The sequence below is a fragment of the Nycticebus coucang genome, chromosome 19 (genome assembly GCF_027406575.1).
Source record: "Nycticebus coucang isolate mNycCou1 chromosome 19, mNycCou1.pri, whole genome shotgun sequence".
NCBI classification, from domain to species: Eukaryota; Metazoa; Chordata; class Mammalia; order Primates; family Lorisidae; genus Nycticebus; species Nycticebus coucang.
Window position 1 is genome coordinate 9,983,723 of NC_069798.1, and position 22,383 is coordinate 10,006,105.

General features: G+C 44.2%; 1 protein-coding gene across 1 annotated transcript in view; it reads right to left on the minus strand.

The window, feature by feature from the left end:
* SMCHD1 (structural maintenance of chromosomes flexible hinge domain containing 1) overlaps positions 1–19,450 on the minus strand; it is a 153,053-nt gene extending 133,603 nt beyond the window's left edge. Inside the window, exons 1-4 of the mRNA XM_053571171.1 lie at positions 18,902–19,450; positions 8,836–8,911; positions 6,975–7,136; positions 448–530 (exon numbers count right to left, since the gene is read on the minus strand). Coding sequence (XP_053427146.1) covers positions 448–530; positions 6,975–7,136; positions 8,836–8,911; positions 18,902–19,087 — 507 coding nt within the window. The 5' untranslated portion in view covers positions 19,088–19,450. The remainder of the gene's footprint in view (positions 1–447; positions 531–6,974; positions 7,137–8,835; positions 8,912–18,901) is intronic.
* Positions 19,451–22,383: the final 2,933 nt, after the last annotated feature.

The window sequence follows — 22,383 nt, forward strand, 5'->3', positions numbered from 1 at the left end:
CGCCAAACAACAATGACGGCTGCAACCAAAAAATAGCTGGGTGTTGTGGCGGGCGCCTGTAGTCCCAGCTACTTGGGAGGCGGAGGCAGGAGAATCGCTTGAGCCCAGGAGTTGGAGGTTGCTGTGAGCTGTGATGCCACAGCACTCTACCCAGGGTGACAGCTTGAGGCTCTGTCTCAAAAAAAAAAAAAAAAAAAAGAGATTCTCTTGCCTTAGCCTACTAAGTAGCTGGAACTACAGGCGCCCACCACAATGCCTGGCTATTTTTAGAGACAAGGGTCTCACTCTGGCTCAGGCTAGTCTCAAAATCCTGAACTCAGGCAATCCACCCACCTCGCCTCCCAGAGTGCTGGGATTACTTACAGGTGTGAGCTACCACACCCGGCCTAACTCACACTACTCTTATAAAAGGAAAAGTTAAATTGCTTTGTATTATTATTTTCTTACCAATCTGATCTGTATTCTTCTAATACCAACATTACGAGAAGTGGCAGACAATGAATTATCAATTAATTCTGCGAGAGCAAATGCTGGAAGAGATTAAGAAACCATTATTTCATTCCTTCCCACATACTTCATATGACAGTTCAAACTGGAAGAAATTCTCAAGTATTTTAAAGATATCACTTTTATTTTCCAAAGAGCTAGAATTAAAAGTATTAGTCTGGTCCTAATGATACAATATATAATACAGGCATCAATCACTATCAGAATAAAAAAGAAGTCATCAACCAGTACTGGAATGGCACCATACACCTGAGTTAGCCAAACATGATTCCTGGTTTCAAAGAGTTTATAATCTAAAGACAGACTTATAAGAGACAAAAATTAGACAAACAGATTTAACAAAATCGAGTATCAGTGTGTGATACATAATTACTTCATGCACAAGTCAAAAGTAAACACATTAAGAGATACGGAGGTAAATAAAAAAAGCAACTATAAATGTCTCTTAAAACTAATTTGAATACAGTGGGGTTTTTTTGTTTGTTTTAAGACAGAGTCTTAATTTGTCACCCTCCATAGAGTGTCGTGGCATCACAGCTCACAGCAACCTCAAACTCCTGGGCTTAGGTGATTCTCTTGCCTCAGTCTCCCAAGTAGCTAGGACTATAGATGCCCGCCACAACCCCCAGCTATTTCAGAAATGGGGTCTCACTATGGCTCAGGCTGGTCTTGAACCCATGATCTCAGGCAATCCATCCGCCTTGGCCTCTAAGAGGGCTAGGATTAGAGGCATGAGCCCATGCCTGGCTCATTCCTTTCTCTTTTTTTTTTTTTTTTTGAGACAGAATCTCACTATGCCGCCCTCGGTAGAGTGCTGTGGCATCACAGCTCACAGTAACCTCAAATTCTTGGGCTTATGCGATTCTCTTGCCTCAGCCTCCCAAGTAGCTGGGACTACAGGTGCCCAGCACAATGCCTGGCTATTTTTTGGTTGCAGTTGTCATTGTTTAGCTGGCCTGGGCTGGGCTCAAACCCGCCAGCCTCGGTACATGTGCCTGGTGCCATAACCACTATGCTGCCGGCACCAAGCCTCCTTTCTCTTTTTTTTGAGACAGAGTCTCACTCTGTTGTACAGGCTAGAGTGGCATGACTATAGCTTACAGCAACCTCAAACTTCTGGACTCAAACGATCCCCGTTCCCCCGCCCCCAGCCTTCCAAATAGCTGGGACTACAGGTTTGGTGCCACCTGGCCTGGCTAATTTTTCTATCTTTAGTACAGATAGGCTCAAGCTCTTGCTCAGGCTGATCTAGAACCCCTGAGCTCAAGATAGCCTCCCACCTCGGCCTCACAGAGGGCTAGGATTATAGGCGTGAACCACAGTACCTGGCCTAAACAGTGAATTGTTTCAATTAATAGAAACTTGTCAAATGGCAAAACTCATCTGCTTAACTGACACAGAACTCCTACTGATTCCCTTACCACACCAACAACTTGACATTCAGTTTATCACTGGCCAAGCACTAATACTCTCTTCTTTTCAAGGTAACTACTCAAACTATTTCCTGCTTTTAAGGCATTAATTAAAAAGAAAGAAACCATACCAAATTTATATCTCTTAATTCCACACATGCTTTAACCAACTAAAGCTCTAATTAATGAGCAGAATAGCACTGCAGCAAGTACTTCTATTCATTCTAAAACACTCAAGAGATGGCTATGTTTATAAGCTAATCACAAGGAAGTCACCACAAATCAGAAACTTGTAAGGATGTGACTAAGGGTAATAAGAAAATAAGTTAGGGAGCTAGGTACATGACTCCTGCATGTAATTCTAGCACCTCAGGAGGCTGAGGCAGGGAGGATTGCTGGAGGCCAGGAGTTTGAGACTAGCCTGGGCAACACAGTGACACCCCATCTCTAAAATAAAAATAATAATAAAATATGGGCGGCGCCTGTGGCTCAAAGGGGTAGGGCGCTGGCCCCATGTGCCAGGTGGCGGGTTCAAGCCCGGCCTTGGCCAAAAACTGCAAAAAAAATTAAAAAAACAAAAAATAATAATAATAAAATAAATAATTTAAAAAATAGCCAGCTCGGCGCCTGTAGCACAGTGGTTACGGTGCCAGCCACATACACTGAAGGTGGCGGGTTCGAGCTCTGCCTGGGCCAGCTAAACAACTGCAACCAAAAAAATAGAGAAAATAGCTAGGCGTTGTGGCTGACGCCTGTAGTCCCAGCTACTTGGGAGGCTGAGGCAAGAGAATCACTTAAGCCCAAGGGTTGGAGGTTGCTGTGACCTGTGACGCCACAGCACTCTACCAAGGGCAACATAGTGAGACTCTGTCTCAAAAAAAAAGAAAAATAGCTGGGCATTGTGGCAGGTGCCTGTAGTTCCAGCTACTTGGGAGGCTGAGGCAAGAGAACTGCTTGAGCCCAAAAGTTTGAGGTTGCATAGCTCATGCCTGTAATCCCAGCACTCTGGGAGGCAGAGGAGAGTGGATTGCTTTTGCTCACGAGTTCGAGACCAGCCTGAGCAGAAGCAAGACCCCATGTCTACTAAAAACAGAAAACTGAGGTAAGAGGATCACTTGGGCCCAAGTGGGAGGTTGCTATGAGCTATGATGCCAAGGCATTCTACCTAGAGTAACAGCTTGAGACTTAAAAAAAAAGGAAAGGAGTTTGAGGTTGCTGTGAGCTGTGATGCCACGGCAACACAGTAAGACTCAGTCTCAAAAAAAAAATAATAATTAAAAATAATTTATAGAAAAAAGAAAACTTAAGACAAATTAGGGGAAAAAATGAGTAAAACTTAGTATCTGATTAGATAAAAAAGGAAAAAGAAATCAAAACTGCATTCACATTTCTGCCTTTAGAAGACTAGATAAATGGTCTTATTTCCCAAAAGGAGTGAAAGAAAGAAAAATTCAGTTTCAGGAATAGTGTCCTACTCCCACACCAAGCTCAATGAGTAGAGGTACTTCACAGGGAACTGAAGCAGATACTGAGCTTAACTGACAAAGTTTTTTTCTTTCATTCTTTTTTTTTTTTAAGACAGAGTCTCAAGCTATTGCCCTAGGTAGAATGCTATGACACCATGGCACTCTACCCCAGGGTGACTCAGTGAGACTCTGTCTCTTAAAAAAAAAAATTAAAAAGGCTTTGAAATGAATGTATCTGTTGACTCTACAATTATACGTTTAGTAGTTTATCCAAGGGAAAGAATTAAAGATTCATTCAATATTCAAATACTTAAGCACCTACTATTTCCCAGGCATTGTTCTAAGAACTGCTCAAAATGGACAAAGGTCTTCTTCTTATAGATTTAACATTCTAATAAAGGAAGATTATATATTATAGATATAATATATATATAAGATTATATATTATATTTCTTTCTAATAAAGAAATCTTCTATAATGGAAGATTATATAGAATATAATCATAATAAATAATTCTTTTTTTTTTTTTTTTTTTGCAGTTTCTGGACGGGGCTGGGTTTGAACCTGCTACCTCCGGCATATGGGACCAGTGCCCTACTCCTTTGAGCCACAGGCGCCGCCCATAAATAAGTAAATTCTATAATATGTTAGAAGGAGTATTGCTATGGAGAAGAGAAAGAGAACTGACAAACGGAATAAAATAACACAAAGACAGGGGGAAGACCACTGCAATTAAAGAAGGTGATCAGGGAAGTGTTACTGAAAAGGTAACAGACAGCCAAGAATTGAATGAGGGAAGGAAAAGCATCCAGGACTATCTAGCGGAAGAGCACTCCAGGCAGACGGACCCTAACTTGAATACATGGTAGGCATTAGAGGGGAGTGAGCAAGGAAGAAGCATGATAGAAACAAAGTCAGAGAAGAATAATGCAGAGCTGCTAAGGCCTGTAGGTAACTGCAAGAACTAAGGCTTTTACTCTCAGTGAAATGGTGAGACGTGAGTGGTCTGAGCAAAAGAATGACACAATCCAACTTCTCAACCTTACACATGTAAGGACAAGGATGAAAAGAAAGATACCAGTTAGAAAGCTCAACTATGTAATCGAGGTGATGTGGAGGGTACCCGAGACTAGGTGATAGCAACAAGTGGTGAGAAATGATTTTTTAGATAAACACTGAAGACAGGATCAATGGGATCTTCTGACAGATTAAAAGAGAACAATCAATTTAATTTGGGGGCTGAGCAATGATCAATTCCAACGCGGAAAACTATATGCAGTATAGAATTGGAGGAATAGATCAGGATTCCCATTTTAGACATCTTAGAGGAGACACCTCATGGGCAGCTGGAAGGACCAAACTGGAATTCCAGAGGTAAATATGGCACTATTTTCAATTTTTCTTTTTTTATGAGACAGTGTCTCACTTTATCACCCTCAGTATAGTACTGTTCCCATCACAGCCCCCAGCAACCTCCAACTATTGGGCTTAAGCGATTCTCTCACCTCAGTCTCCCAAGTAGCTGGGACTACAGGTGCCTGCCACAACGCCGGGCTATTTTTTGTTGCAACTGTCATTGTTTTTTAGCTGGCCCAGGCTGGGTTCAAACCCACCAACCTCGGTGTCTGTGGCTGGCGCCGTAACCACTGTGTTATGGGCGCCAAGCCTACACTATAAATTTTTTAAAAAATCAAATAATAGTGGCTCACGCCTGTAATCCTAGCACTCTGGGAGGCTGAGGCAGGTGGATCACCTGAGCTCACAGGTTCAAGACCAGCCTGAGAAAGAGTAAGACCCCATACCTAAATAGCTGAGTATTGTGGTGGACACCTGTAGTCACAGCTACTCAGGAGGCTGAGGCAAGAGAATCACTTGAGCCCAAGAGTTTGAGGTTGCTGTGAACTATGACGCCAACGCACTCTACACGAGGAGACAAAGTGAGACTCTGTCTCAAAAAAAAGAAAAAGAATAAGAAAAAAAATCAAATAACATAAAAAGGTCTGAAATAGTAGACACCCACAGTGTCAGTGGCAGAGGTTCTGGGTGGTATAGATGTTCTTTATGTTCTTTTTGCTTATCTATATTTTCTAACTTCCTGAAAATAATAATGCATATATTATAATCTAGAAAACTAATCTTGGCTTGGCACCTGTAGCTTAAGTGGCTAAAGCACCAGCCACATACACTGGAGCTGGTGGGTTCAAATCCAGCCTGGGCCTGCCAAACAACAACAACTATAACCAAAAAATAGCCGGGAGTTGTGGCAGGCACCTGTAATCCCAGCTACCTGGGAGGCTGAGGCAAGAGGATCACTTAAGCGCAAGAGTTAGAGGTTGCTATGAGCAGTGATGCCACAGTGCTCTACCCAGAGTGACAGCTTGAGACTCTGTCTCAAAAAGAAAGAAAGAAAACTGATCTTAATAAGAAAGTTTACAATGGGGCGGCGCCTGTGGCTCAGTGGGTAGGGCACTGGCCCCATATACCAAGGACAGCAGGTTCAAACCCACAAACTACAAAAAAATAGCCAGGTGTTGTTGCCAGCACCTATATTCCCAGCTACTCGGGAGGCTGAGACAAGAGAATCACCTAAGCCCAGGAGTTGGAGGTTGCTGTGAGCTGTGTGATGTGACAGCACTCTACCAAGGACGATAAAATGACTCAGTCTCCACAAAAAAAAAAAAAAAAAGTTTACAATGAATATCTAAATACTATTAAACACCCTGGGAGGGCCCAGAGAAAGAATTTTCAGTAAATCAACTGATTTATGAAAATCATTAGCAAACAATCCAAAGACAGGACAGAAACTGCCAAGTAGAGAAGGTAGAGGGAAATGAAGGAATTAAAAACAAAATAAGTTCTAGTAATAAGTCAGCTTTAATAAAGAGTATCTTTAGGCTCACTCCTATAATCCTAGCACTCTGGGAGGCCGAGGCAGGTGGACTGCCTGAGTTTACAAGTTCAAAACCAGCCTGAGCAAGAGCAAGACCAAGACCACGTCTCCAAAATAGCCGGGCGTTGTGGCGGGCACCTGTACTCCCAGCTACTCGGGAGGCTGAGGCAAGAGAATTGCTTAAGCCCAAAAGTTGGAGATTGCTATGAGCTATGACGCCACAACACTATACCGAGGGTGACAAAGTGAGACTCTGTCTCAAAAAAAAGACTATCTTTACTCTGAATATGCTTACATAGGAAAAGAAATATATTGTGATAATTAAGTGGAGTAAGGAAAGCTCAAAATGAATGACCATTCTTCTGAATAAAGCAGAATGAGAAGATTCATTAAAAAGTGAAAGAAGAGGACATGAGACCTAGGGAAAAAGGAAACTAAGTTTATCAGTGTTAGTATAAATACGGACTAGTGTGGTATCTCATAGGAAGTAAAAAAGAAAAAGGGAAAAAAAAAAAATCTGGGCGTTATGGCGGGCACCTGTAGTTCCAGCTACTTGGGAGGCTGAGGCAAGAGAATCACCTAAGCCCAGGAGCTAGAGGTTACTGTGAGCTGTAAAGCCACAGCACTATACCAAAGGCGATAAAGTGAGACTCTGTCTCTACAAAAAAAAAAAAAAGTTAGTATAAATAAAATACTTACGCAAAGGATTCTGTCCTTCACTTGCATAATATTCATACATGCCACTTTTAACCAGTGTGTCATAGTGAGGTAAGAAGTCAATTCGTTCTTTTGTAGCTGACAGAAGTAACTGATCAACTGACTGTAGCAGGTATAGGGTAACTCCATCTTTAATAGTTTCATCTGTAATCAAGAGTGAAAATCTTAAGTGCTAGGTTAGCATCAGAAACTCAGTGCACTGATGAATGTTGAATACACAAATAGCATATCTATGGGCTGGGTCCAATGGCTCATGCCTATAATCCTAACACTCTAGAAGGCCAAGGAAGAAGGATCACTTGAGCTCTGGAGTTTGAGGATAACCTAAATAAGAGCAAGACCCTGACTCTATTGGAAAAAAAGAAAAGAAAAAGAAAGAAAAACAAGCCAGGCCTTATAGCAGGTGCCTGTAGTCCCAGCTACTCAGGAGGCTGCGGCAAGAGGAGCTCCTGGGCGGTGCCTGTGGCTCAAAGGAGTAGGGTGCCGGCCCCATATACCGGAGGTGGCAGGTTCAAACCCGGCCCTGGCCAAAAACTGCAAAAAAAAAAAGAGAAGCTCTTGAACCCAAGAGTTTCAGGTTGCTGTGAGCTATGACAATACCACAGCACTCTACCCAGGGCGACAGAATAAAAGTGCATCTCAAAAACAATTCAAAAGGAATCAGACATCAAAAACTGGCAGGTTGGCTGGGTGTGGTGGTTTATACTTCTAATCCCAGCACTCTGGGAGGCCGCAGCAGGCGGACTGCCTGAGCTCACGGGCTAGAGACAGGCCTGAGCAAAAGCAAGACCTCCGTCTCAGAAAATACCCAGGCATTGTGGTGAGCACCTGTAATCCCAACTACTTGGGAGGCTGAGGCAAGAGAACTGCTTAAGCCAAAGAGTTAGAGGTTGCTGGGAGCTATGACGCCACCATACTCTACCAAGGGAGAAAAAGAGACTCTCCCTCAAAAGAAAAAATAATAATAATAACTGGCAGGCTTAGAAACTAATTGGATAAAAAAAATAACCAAAGAATCCAACTTGGTTAAGAAAAGTAGCTTCTTAAAGGCCTAAACAGATTTGTATTAGGTGAGAGAGTTTCATTTTTTTACAGTCACAACTGGTTTATCGACTATTTTTCCTTTTTTTTTTTGTTTTGTTTTGTTTTAGACAGTTTCACTATGTCGCCCTCAGTAGAGTGCCATGGCGTCAAAGATTACAGCAACCTCAAACTCTTGGGCTTAAGCGATTCTCTTGCCTCAGCCTCCCAAGTAGCTGGGACTACAGGCACACCACAATGCCCAGCTATTTTTGTTGTTGTTGTCATTGTTGTTTGGCAGGCCTGGGCCAGGTTCAAACCTGCCAGCCCCGGTGTATGTGGCTGGCACCCTAGCCAATGAGCTACAAGCGACTCAACTATTTTTCTATAACCATGCTTGAAAAATATGACCTGTAAGAAAACTAAGCACACTGGGTGGCGCCTGTGGCTCAAGGAGTAGGGCGCCAGTCCCACATGCCGGAGGTGGTGGGTTCAAACCCAGCCCCGGCCAAAAAACCACAAAAAAAAAAAAAAAAAAGAAAACTAAGCACATATAGCCAGTTTCCTCCCTCATTCTAATAAATTAACCAAAATCTATGTAATAAAACACACATCTAAAAAAAAAAAAAAAACAAAAAAAACCAACACAGCTATCATGTACTAAAACATATTAAATATAAAAGCATGGGGTGGTACCTGTGGCTCAAAGGCCTAGGGTGCCAGCCCCATATGCTGGAGGTGGCGGGTTCAAACCCAGCCCCAGCCAAAAACTGCAAAAAAATAAATAAATAAAAGCATGAACTTCGTAACACTATATACTTACCAAAATTATCACAGGTAATTTCCTTCCTACTTGTTGTTGTAATAACAAATTTTTCACCAGATGAAATACCAAGTGTCTATCCAAAAGAAGAGAAATAAAATTATTACTCACGAAATAAATATATTATTCATGTTGATAAAAATATAAATATATTGATAATGCAGGATATCCTAAAGGTCACCATACATATGTACATTCCTAGGAAAAACAGGAAATTGTAGTTAAATGTACCTTTATTTACAAAGTATTTGTTACAAAATTTTACAAAATATTTCTCAACACATTGACATATAAATGTAAAAAACACTAAATATATAAAATTTAACAAGTTTGTTAAATTCTTCCTATTTATGGCAACCTCTGGAACACCCTGCATATTACAATCTTCTAACAATCACTACACTTACTTATCTAGGAAATACAAGAGATCATGGGGTGAGGGTTGTTTTGTTTTGTTTTTTATCCTGAGACAGAGTCTCACTATGTTGCCCTTGGTAGAGTGCTGTAATGTCACAGCTCACAGCAACCTCAAACTCTTGGGCTTAAGGGATTCTCTTGCCTCAGCCTGACGAATAGCTGGGACTACAGGCACCCACCATAACACCCGGCTATTTTTTTGTTGCAGTTGTCGTTGTTTAGCAGGCCCAGGTGCCTGTGAACCCACCACCCACCAGCCCTCATGTATGCATGTATGTGGCTGGCACCCTACTCACTGAGCTATAGGTGCCGAGCTGGTTTTTTTTTTTTTTTTTAAGAATAGGGTCTTGGGCGGTGCCTGTGGCTCAAAGGAGTAGGGTGCCGGCCCCATATGCCAGAGATGGCGGGTTCAAACCTAGCCCGGCCAAAAAAAAAAAAAAGAAAAAGAATAGGGTCTTGCAGCTGGGTAAGGTGGCTCACACCTGTAAATCCCAGCACTCTGGGAGGCCGAGGCGGGCAGATAGCCTGACCTCACAGGTTCGAGACCAGCTTGAGCCAGAGCAAGATCCCCCCATCTCTAAAAACAGCCAGGCATTGTGGTGGGCACCGGCAGTCCCAGCTACTTGGAAGTCTGAGACAAGAGAATCACTTGAGCCCAAGAGTTTGAGATTGCTTTAAACTGTGATGCCATGGCACTCTACCAGGGGTAACAAAGTGAGACTCTGTCTCAAAAAAAAAAAAGGAAATAGGGTCTTGCTCTATCACCCAGGCTGGAGTGATAGAGCAAGGCCCTATTCTTAATGGTGTGATCATAACTTACTGTAACCTCAAACTCCTAGGCTCAAGCAATTCTCTTGCCTCAGTCTCCTGAGTAGCTGAAACCACAAGTACACACAACCATACCTAGCTAGTTTTTAAAATTTTCTGTAGAGATAGGGTCTTGGTATGTTGCTTAGGCTGGTTTTTAACTCCTGGCCTCAAGCGATCCCAAGGTGCTAGGATTACATATATGAGCCACCATGCCCAGCTTCAGTATTTTTAAATTTTGCATTTGCATAATTAATATAGCATAAATCTATACAAACTACCTATTGTATTTAACAAGGTTTTTTTCCTGCTACTATATGCCACCTAGGAACACTAGTGATTGGGGGCACACTTTCAAAGAGTTTTAACACGAGCAGGACCCACCAAGGAAAAAGACACATTATGGGCGGCGCCTGTGGCTCAGTGAGTAGGGCGCCGGCCCCATATGCCGAGGGTGGCGGGTTCAAACCTAGCCCCGGCCAAATTGCAACAACAACAAAAAAATAGCCGGGTGTTGTGGCGGGCGCCTGTAGTCCCAGCTGCTCGGGAGGCTGAGGCAAGAGAATAGCGTAAGCCCAAGAGTTAGAGGTTGCTGTGAGCTGTGTGATGCCACGGCACTCTACCTGAGGGTGGTATGTGAGACTCTGTCTCTACAAAAAAAAAAAGAAAAAGACACATTATTTCATGCCACATCATTTATGCTGTTTTTCTTGTTAAATTCTTGAACTGTATTTCAGGGTAACCAAACAGCTGTAGTGGATGAGGCAAAGTTGTTCTTTAAAATAATTTCAGATAGGCTCTGCACCTGTAGCTCAAGTGGCTAAGGCGCCAGCCACATACACCAGAGCTGGCAGGTTCAAATCCAGCCCGGGCCCACCAAACAATAAAATAATTCCAGATAATAAACACAAGAGAAATGGCAATCAGAATATTACCATCAATATACGTAAACTATCAGCTCAAAACTTTCTTATGGAGGAATCTAGCTGAAACCTCCTGAATCCCACAAATTTACTGTAGCACTGCTACAACTGGATGAAACATCTGTATGTTATGCGCCTCTCCTTGTGACATGACAGGAAGTACCATCACCACCTACAAACTATTCTTTGCTTCTCAAATCCAAAAACGTTGAACCTAAATCAAATCAAGCCTTTAAAGCTAACTTCTAGTTTATATATATGAGGATTAAACAAACTAAATGACACCATAAAAGAACACAAACAATTCCAGAACATGGAATTACTATAGAAACCTAATGGATTTCTTCAACAGGTAACTGCAGGAAAACTAGAGACTAGGGGAGGAGGACTTCACTTAAATATTTTAAATCTGAAAAAGAATTGGGAAACATAAAAAAAAGTTTCACGTGAGGAACCTGTCTGATCCTGATTTAAACAAACCAACTGCCAGGCGTGGTGTCTCTCACCTATAATCCTAGCACTCTGGGAGGCTGAGGCGGGTGGATTGCTTGAGCCCAAGAGTCTGAGCTAGGATGCCACCACCACACCCTATCCAGGGCAATATAACAAGACCCTGTCTCCAAAAAATAAAGAAATACACTTTGGGAGGCCAATGTGGGTGGACTGCCTGAGCTCAGGAGTTCAAAACAGCCTGAGCAAGAAGAATGAGACCACATCTCTAAAAAATAGCCGGGTATCGTGGTGGGTGCCTGTAATGCCTATTACTTGGGAGGCTGAAATAAGAGGATCACTTGAGCCCAAGAGTTGGAGGTTGCCGTGAGCTACGATACCACAGCACTCAACCCCAGGGCACATAGTGAGACCCTGTCTCAAAAAAAAGGAAAAGAGGAAGGAAGGAAGAAAGGGAAAGAGAGAAGGGAAGGGACGGGAGAGGGGGGAAAATAAAACAACTATTAAAAGACATTTTTTTTGGCGCTTATAGCTCAGCGACTAGGGCACCAGCCACATGCACCAGGGCTGGCAGGTTCGAATCCAGTCCAGGCCTGCCAAACAAAAATAACAACTACAAAAAAATAGCTGGGTGTTGTGTCAGGTGCCTGTATCCCAGCTACTTGGGAGTCTGAGACAAAATAATCGCTTGAGCCCAAGAGTTTGAGGTTGCTGTGAGCTGTGACTCTATAGCACTCTACTGAGGGTAACAAAGTAAGACTGTCTCAAAAAAAAAAAAAAAAAAAAACCTTAGTTTTTTTACAAATCTTTACAAAATATTAAAAATGCTTAATTTGGGGCAGCGCCTGTGGCTGAGTAGGGCGTTGGGCCCATATACCAAAGGTGGCAGATTCGAACCCGGCCCCAGCCAAATTGCAATAACAACAACAAAAAAAAATAGCCAGGCAAAAAAAAAAAAGAAAGAAATAAAAGGATTTGCCTTTAAGGAGCAATGCAAAATAGCCACCCTCCATTGTCCTTAGATTGACTTCAAACTATCTGCTGCCCAATTCCTCTTAAAAACCAATTTTAAGAAACACTTATTAAGTGCTATCTTGCTTTCCATAAAATCCTCTTTAATACACTAAACTTCATCCATGAAATAAATCAGTCAGGACACTTCTGAAACTATGCAAACTACTTAGCATGATTGTGCTTTGCCACTGTATCTCATGGCTGTGTCTTTGAATCACCCATAGACCAGGAGTCCCCAACATTGAAACTGAGGAAGAAATTCCTACAAGAATTTGAAAAAGTTATTGGTTGAAACAGCTTGCACTGCATCCTAACATATATCCTACCTTGTTTTTAAAGGACAGGATAAGCAGCAACAGCCTTTCCTGTGTCTAAGGATGCTGTCAGAGTTACCACTCAGGATTTATCAGGAAACAAGGAAATTTTTCTCGAATCAAAGTTCTGCTTCTCTGGAGTTGAACTGTTTTTATTTTATAGACATTGTGGATTTTGTATCAGTTATACTTCCTTCTTTGCTTCAAGAACTAGGAAACCCTTGAAGACTCAAGATTAGTGCCAGGTATTATCAATGAATTCTCTCATTTATCAATTTTCCTCAGGTAACATCTTATTTGGTATCTATTTTTCTTTCTTTACTTTTTCCCCTTTTCAACTTTTGTTATTTTTAACATACCATACAGTTATAAACTACCACAAATACAATGTTTTAAGAAAGTAAGAAACTGATTCATATAACAGCTATAAACTAACTACTAGACAAGGCTCCTGTCCTCAGAGTACACAGTATTAAAAATATACATTGACGCCAGGTGTGGTAGCTCACGCCTGTAATCCTAACACTCTGGGAGGCCAAAGTGGGGTGGACTGTGAGCTCCCTAGTTTGAGACCAGCCTGAGCAAAAGCAAGACCCCCTTTCTACTAAAAATAGAAAAACTGGGGCAGCACCTGTGGCTCAAAGGAGTGGAGCGCCGGCCCCATATGCCGGAGGTGGCGGGTTCAAACCCAGCCCCGGCCAAAAGCTGCAAAAAAAATAGAAAAACTGAGGCAAGAAGATTGCTTAAGCCTGAGTTAGAGATTGCCGTGAGCTATGACACCACATCTACCCAAGGCGACAGCTTGAGACCCTGTCTCAAAAAAAAAAAAAAAAAAAAAGGCAATATACTACGAAGTACTATTTTGCTATAACAAAATTCTATAGCATCATGCATGACCTTGGAGGATGTTAAGTGAAATATGCCAGGCAAAGAAAGACAAATAACTATATGATCTCACATGTGGTGTGAATGTAAAAAAGATGAACTCACAGAAACAGAGAGTGAGCCTCAGCGCCTGTAGCTCAAGCAGCTAGGGCGACAGCCACATATACCAGAGCTTGCAGGTTCGAATCCAGCCTGAGCCTGTCAAACAACAATGACAACTACAAACAAAAATTAGCCAGGCGTTGTGGCGGGTGCCTGTGGTCCCAGCTACTTGGGAGGCTGAGGCAGGAGAATTGCTTAAGCCCAGGAGTTGGAGGTTGCTGTGAGCCATGACGCCCTAACACTCTACTCAGCATGACAGCTTGAGGCTCTGTCTTAAAAAAAAAAAAGTTTTATATTAAAGGCGGTGCCTTTGGTCAGTGAGTAGGGCGCCGGCCCCATACCAAAGGTGGCAAGTTCAAACCCAACCCCGGCCAAACCGCAACAAAAAATAGCCAGGCGCTATAGCGGGCGCCTGTAGTCCCAGCTACTTGGGAGGCTGAGGCAAGAGAATTGCCTAAGCCCAAAAGCTGGAGGTTGCTGTGAGCTGTGATGCCACAGCACTCTACTCAGGGCAACAAAGTGAGACTCTGTCTCTAAAAAAAAAAAGTTTTATATTAAATATTTTTCCTTTGGGGGAAAAAAAGAAAATTGCTGAGAGATTTTAAATGTTCTAACTACGAAAAAAATAAGTATGTAAGTGAACACGTTTAAATAGCTTGATTTAGCCATTCTACATGTGGCATGGTAATTCACAACAGCCTCAAACTTTTTTTTTTTTTGAGACACAGTCTCACTTTGTCACCCTCAGTAGAGTGCCATAGCATCACAGCTCACAGCAACCTCAAACTCTTGGGCTTCAACCAATTCTCTTGCCTCAGCCTCCTGTGTGGCTGGGACTACAGGTGCCCGCCATAACATCCCACTATTTTTTGGTTGTAGTGTCATTGCTGTTTAGCAGGCCTGGGCTGGACTGAAACCCAGCAGCCTTGGTGTATGTGGCTGTGGCTGGCACCCTACTCACTGAGCTACAGGTGCTGAGCCAACCTCAAACTCTTGAGTTCAAGAGATCCTCTTGCCTCAGCTCCTGAGTAGTGGGGACTACAGATGCCTGCCAGGCCACCAACTCTTTTTTTTTTTAAGAGACCAGAGTCTTACTTTATCACCCTCGGTAGAGTGCCGTGGCATCATAGCTTACAGCAACCTCCAGCTTTTGGGATTAGGCGATTCTCTTGCCTCAGCCTCCCGAGCAAGCTGGGACTACAGGCGCCCGCCACAACACCCAGCTGTTTTTTGTTGTTGTTGTTGCAGTTTGGCCAGGGCCAAGTTCAAACCCGAAACCCTCCCTCGGTATATGGGGCTGACACCCTACTTACTGAGCCACAGGCACGCCCAAGCCTCAAACAACTCTTAACCTCAAGCAATCTACCCACCTCAGCCTCTCAGAGTGCTAGGATTACAGGCAAGAGCCACCATGCCCCGCCCAGGAATCATTTTCTTACTCTTGGATTCTGCAAGGCCACAGAGCTCAGGTGAGTCAATAGCTGCTTATCACAAGTCTAAGGGCTCCTTCCAGGTACCCATTCCTCTTCCTCCTTCCTGTGACTGCTCCCCTTTTCCACAAAGTGAGCTTTCCTCAAATAACAGTTTGGGATCCATAATACTACTACAAACTTTGAAATCAAATTGACCTAGATTCCAATCCCAGTTTCTCCACCTTGTATAATATTGGACTTGATTCAGTAATTTAATTCCGTTCTTCATGTATGCAATGAAGACAAGGTTATGGGATATTATCTAATAATATTTAAAAGGGTAGATTCTTTAAAAAAAATTAGCCTTTTTTTTTAACTAGTTCTCTCATTTTTTTTTTTCAGAGTCTTGGGCTAGCTCACAGCACTGGCAGGTGCCACTACAATGGGCTAATTTTTCTATTTTTAGTAGAGATTGGGACTTGCTTCACTCACGCTGTTCTCAAACTCCTAGCCTCCCACAGTATTAGGATTACTGTCATGAGCCACCACACCCACCCTCCTCTATTCTAGAAGATGAAGTGAAAGGAAGGAGGAAAAGAATTAGTCAAAGCAACTATTTTCCTTAGTCTTCAAGCTGAAATATTGAAGTTAGGAACAAATATATCTGTTCCCCATAGCAAAGAACTTCATTTGAGGCAGAATGGTGTTAACAGAATGAACATGAGTTCTGGGTTTGATTAATTTGAGCTTTACTATCTGCTCAGATAAGTCACCGGTCTCTACTTCTGTAATAAAAGACCAATAATATCTACTTAACAGAGTTACTGAGATATCTCACAAGGGAGAAGGAAATACTGTGGTGTATTTCCAGAGTGAGGATAAATTAGTAAAGCCCTTTTGAAAATCCTTTTTTTTGTGTGTGTGTGGTTTTTGGCCGGGGCTGAGGTTTGAACCTGCCACCTCCCGCATATGGGACCGGCGCCCTACTCCTTGAGCCACAGGCACCGCCAATCCATTTTTTTTTTTTTTTTTTTTTTTTGGTTTTTGGCCGGGGCTGGGTTTGAACCCGCCACCTCCGGCATATGGGACCGGCGCCCTACTCCTTGAGCCACAGCCAATCCATTATTATTATTTTTTTTTTTTTTGTGAAACAGAGTCTCACCCTGCGTAGAATGCATCACAGCTCACAGCAACCTCAAATTCTTGGGCCCAAGCGATTCTCTTGCCATCCTCCCACGTAGCTGGGACTACAGGCGCCCACCATAAAGCCCGGCTATTTTTTGGTTGTAGTTGTCATTATTTGGCAGGCTGGGGCTGGATTCAAACCGCCAGCTCCGGTATATGTAGCTGGTGCCCTAGATGCTGAGCTAAAGGCACCAAGCCAAAAATCAATTTTTAAATACATATTTATCAGAAGTATTAATAATGTTCCTGATCTTCAATTCAGGAATTTCACTTCTAAGTTTCCAAACTAAAGAAACAATAGCAAAGACATAAAAGGCTATTTATTCAAAGCTGTTTATCACAACATTACTTAAAATCACAAAAATCTAAAGTAATGCAAATGTCAACGAAAAGAAGAGATCTGGGCAGGGCACCGGCCACATACCCCTAGGGTGGTGGGGTTAGAAACCGGCCTGAGTCTGCTAAGCAACAATGACAACTACAACAACAACAACAAAAAAAAATAGCCAGGCGTTGTGGCGGGTATCTTGTAGTCCCAGTTACTTGGGAAGGTGTGGCAAGAGAATCGCTTGGGCCCAAGAGTTTGAGGTTGCTGTGAACTGTGATGCCTCGGCACTTTACCCAGGGTGACAGCTTGAGACTCGGTCTCAAAAAAAAAATGAAAACAGTGATACCAAATCAATCATTTCAAATTTTGTTTAAAAAGACACTTTCGGGGTGGCGCCTGTGGCTCAAAGGAGTAGGGCACCAGACCCATATGCCAGAAGTGGCAGGTTCAAACCCAGCCCTGGCCAAAAACTGCAAAAAAAAAAAAAAAAAGACACTTCTGGCAAGGGAAGTGGCTCACACCTGTAATCTTAGCACTGTGGGAGGCAGGTGAATTGCTTGACCTCATGAGTTGGAGACCAGCCTGAGCAAAAAAGCAAGACCCCATCTCTACTAAAAATGAAGCAAGAGGATCGCTTGGGCCCAAGAGTTGGAGGCTGCTGTGAGCTATGATGCCACAGCAATCTAGTCAGGGCGAAAGCTTGACACTGTCTCAAAAAAAAAAAAAAAAGACACTTCAGGGCAGCACCTGTAGCTCAAGGAGTAGGGCGCTGGCCCCATATACAGGAGGTGGTGGGTTCTAACCCAGCCCCGGCCAAAAACTGCAAGAAAAAAGACATTTCTGACAATAGTAAGCGGGGGGGGGGGGGGAGGAGGGGGGGAAGCAGATATAAACAGGTTAAAAAAAAAAGGTGGGATTCTGAAGGTTGCAAAGACCATCAGCCCAAGTGCTGACAGGCAGTAAGTTTTACAGAGGGTGAACCGTTTACTTCTCCCCCCTCCTTCCACATTTCCTTTAGTGTGTTGATATTTTTACAATAAAAACAATAAACATAAAGAGTTTCCCTTTTGTGATATGGTTCTGAATGCAGAACATTCAACAAAAAAAGATGACCGAATTCATTCATTCACTTCTCAAACACAATGAGAAGCTATACTACATTCATCCAGGCATAGAATGAATGATTTCAGACTTAATGGATTTTTGTCTTCATTCATTTTTCCATTCTAATCTGGGCATCTACAACATTCCAGGACAGTTACAGAGGCTGGGGCTACAGCTGTGAACAAAACAAAGTCCTTGCTCCCAAGTTGTTTTTATCCTACAGATCTTCAGCAGGTCCATCTCCAGAACATTCATAAACGTATCATCCTACTAAAGGCAAAACACTGCTTCAAAGTTCTTCCTTGGAAGGTTAAGTATTCTTTACAGCTTTAAAAGTACCTCATGTGGTTAATTCAGGGCATGACAATATTCCTTTTTTAAAGCGCAGGCCCTAACACCACCTCCCATCTATAAAATGCTTTACAGGCTAAAGCAGGTTTTCCTACATGATCATTTCATTTTCAAAGCAAGCTCATAGGGTGAATATGTACGTTCTTTGGTGTCCCACAGTTACCCACAAACACTGTCCAAGTTAGGAACTCCCGAGGATTAGGGCTCAGAAAACCAGAAGAACAGCTCCACTTGCGAAGCTAACTAACTTGGACAAGTGTTTCCGCGCGGAAGGACCACGCCAGGGCGGACCTCGCAAACCTTCTTAACAGAACAACCCGAGTAAATTACAGCATCATCCAGTGAACCTAAGTAAGGAATTTCACAACTTCTCACCACCGCCACACTCAACAACAGAACCACGGGGTATAACTCTGTCTTCTCCTTTTTAAAACAAGTCATACACTCAATTAAAAACAGCAGCTGCTTTCCCTACAGGGCGATGAACTGTAGGGCCACGATCGGGCTAAGCTCGCCAAGGGCCATAGCCATCGAGGTCTCCGACCCCGGGCAGCGGGACGGCGGGCAGAGCGAGCTCCGCGGAGGAGGCGGCTCTGCACTCCCGGGCCCCGGCCAAGGCCAGCCCGAAGCGTCCGTCCAGCCGCCGGGCAGAAGCCAAGGCCGCAAGACTGGGGCCGGTGACAGGTTTATTGCTCTCGGTGAGAACTTGAATTTCTCGTCACCCACTCACCCCCCAACTCCCCAGGCGCATCCCTCCTTCGCCCTTCCCAGTACCTGACAAACGGAGGCACGGAATCCCGCGTAGTCAGAGCGCTCCGCGACCTGCAGCGCCCGGTCTCCGAGCTCCGACTCCCTCTCGCGCCGGTCAAATAAGTACACAGTCCTGGCGCCGACGCCTCCGCCATCCCCCACAGTCTCCTCAGAGGGCCCGCCGGGCCCACCGCTGCCCGCCGCTGCCATATTGGGGGAAAGGAGACTAGACAGCGGCGCCGGCCCCCACCGCCCACAGGGCCAAGGTGCGGGCTCCTCGCGGCGCCTTCAGCTCCAGCTCCCCAGGGCGCCTCGAGGCCTCGGCCGGCGCAAGGCAGCTCCTCCTCCGCGGCGGCAGCAGTGGCGGCGGCGACCGAACAGCGGACAGGCGCGAGGATCACCCGGGAACCGATTCAAACGCGCTCCTGTCCGTGCACCACGTCACTTCCGCGACCCGCCACTACCGGAGAGAGGGGGACGCACGGCGCGCTCCTCGCAGGGCCCGGGCCCAGCGCCCGCCGCCGCCCACTGGAACCTCCCAACCCGAGCCGCACCCGGGACGGCGGCCCGGACTGCGGCGCAGGAAGAAGAGGGGTGTCGGGCGGCGAGGGGCGGGGGAGGCGGGGCGAATCCAGCAGGCCGCGCGGGCGGGGCGGGGCTTCGCCGCCGTCCCGGGCCCGCCCCTTTAGCCCTCTCTAAGTTGGAGGGAAGCGTGGTCCTTCCTGCGCCCGGAGGGGCTGCTGCAAAAGCCGAGGCGTGGGAGTCTCCCAATAGACTGGGTTCTCCCGGCCGAGAGGGCGCTGGTGCCTCCTTGCCTGGCCGTGACCCCCACCGAGCCTGGCTCTGGGTGGAGCTCAAAGCCCTGGATCGCGTGGACCTGGCGGCGGGAAGCGTGGGGCCCAGGGGCCTCGTGGAGTGGAACTTCCCCCCCAAAGCGAGCACGTGGGTGCCCTTGCGAAGAAAGCAGACGCCGAAAAACCTGGCACTGCTTTTTGCTCCTCATTTTCTTGCAGTATTGGGTGGGCTTCAGTGTGTGCCACCAAGACAAAGCTGATCAGTGAGACTCGACAGTGTGTGACGTAACTGCGGTGCCCCCTCCCCTCGACGCTCTCCGTGTGTCCCGGGGCACAGGTGGCTTTCTGGACACCGGGGTGTCACAAGCCTCCGAATTTTCCCACTGCACGCGCCTCGCCGTCGCGGAGTCGGTGTAAATTGTGGAAGGGAATGAAACCCACGCCAGAGTTATTAGGGTTAAATTAGATGTTTGCAAAATTCCTAAGACATAGTGTATTTTCAGTAAAAGCCTTTATCTTTGGGGTAGCACATTTCATCAACTATCCCGATGGTGAGCGTGTACCGCCACAAACTCCGCAACAAATAAATGTCACGTTGGATTAGATCTGCAATTCTTAAAAACAGTAAATATTCTGTGCTGGAGAATTATATGTAAATTCAGGGACCCCAAGGTAGCCCATTGGGGGATTTTTCAAGTTTGCCAGAACCTCTATGGTTGATTGTCATGTGGGCAGACTCACGAAGCTGGTATACGTTAGAAACCTGAGTTTGCTTGTTGCTATTAAGATGTTCCAGGATCGTATACGATCGTGTATAATTGGCTAGACGTAAGATATTACATCTAGAACACACAAGTGAAAGAAAAGTGTGAAGGCATGCATGTGCTCAAGAACCAAAGTATGGCTGGAAGTGGGGAGAATGAAGAGTAGATGGTGGAAGATAAAATTGGAAAGAGGTTAAGTTGTGGCTAAATGCCATTTATGTCCCTTAAAGAGGAGGTTGAAGACAAGGGATAAAAGAATACCCTGAGCCCACTCCCATGGAATTTCTTTGTCTAATGTTGTATTTATACTTTTCAAATTCAGGTGAACTTTTCATCCTATTCCTTTATATAGTAGTCTTTGAGCTAAATGACGCAAGGAAAACACAAATTGTTTTTTTAATTCGTAGTTAGTGGGTAAGAGAATTGCCTTTCTACTTTAGCAAATTGAGATAGAGCCAGAGATTATTCATCAGGGCAATTGCTCATTTCTCTTTAATAACAAATTATATAATCACATGGACACAAACAGAAACATCCTTAGAAGAGATTTGAGCATAATCTCTAAAAGAAAAAAGAAAAAATGCTGCCGGAGAAATGTGCTGCAATATTATGATCAACTCTTGGTGGAGACACTGATGTCAGTTGAGAGGACAGGTCTGAATCAGTTTCTTAGAAGGCAGTATGGTTGAAACAGTCTAGGAACTATTTGCCAGTTACTTGTACTCTCAGAAACTCTTCAAAAGACTTTCTCAGCGAAGAAAAGATGATTAGTTTGTTCTTTAATTTTCATCACAAGTAAATAAAGTTTGAATTTCATATGACCCAGTTCCCCAATTAGTTCTCTTTAATTGACTCATAATTTTTATTTTCATCAGCTGTTTTAACACTTAGAGTAGACTATTTAAGTGGCCCTCGATCAGTTACCTATTACTACATAACAAAGTTCTCCCAAATTTAGTGATCCCTAGAGCAGATCCTCTTTCCCATCTTCCTTGGTTATGGCTCAACCTTGAGGCCAGTGGGACTTAAAATGCCACAGACATCTCCTGGAGCCGTTCACAGACCATGAACAATAGCCCTTCAAGTCTGCCCTTTAAAATAGTCTCCAGTTAAACTACAGTCTTCCTCAGTAGCTTTGGGAGTTTCATTCAAGGACCCCTGAGGATTCCAAGGAGGCACAAATCATTTATATATAAAGTGGTGTAGTATTTGCTTATAACTTACACATGTCCTCCTACACATTTATTTTATTTTATTTTATTTTTTGTTTTGAGACAGAGTCTTAACTGTGTTGCCCTTTGTAGAGTACAGTGGCATCACAGCTCACAGCAACCTCAAACTCTGGGACTCAAGCGATTCTCTTGCTGGGAAGAGAATCCAAGTAGCTGGGACTATAGGTGCCCACCACAACACCCAGTTATTTTTAGCTGCAAGGTCTTGCTCTGTCTCAGGCTGTTCTTGAACTTGTGAGCTCAGACAATCCACCTTCCTCGCCCTTCTAAAGTGCTGGGATTATACCTGTGAGCCACCTCCCCTGGCCTCTACATATTTTATTTTATTTTTTATTTTTTTTGTAGAGACAGAGTCTCATTTTATCACCCTCAGTAGAGTGCTGTGGTGTCACACAACTCACAGCAACGTCCAACTCCTGGGCTTAGACGATTCTCTTGCCTCAGCTTCCTGAGTAGCTGGGATTACAGGCACCTGCCACAACGTCCGGCTATTTTTTTGTTGCAGTTTGGCTGGGGCTAGGTTCCAACCTGCCACCCTCAGTATATGGGGCCAGCGCCCTACCCACTGACCCACAGGCGCCACCCGCCTCTATGTACTTCAAATCATCTCTAAATTATGAAGGAAACCTCATACAATGTAAATACTACATAAATAGTTGTTATACTCTATTATTTTTCCATTTGTATTGTTTTTGTTATACTGTTATTTTTACTTA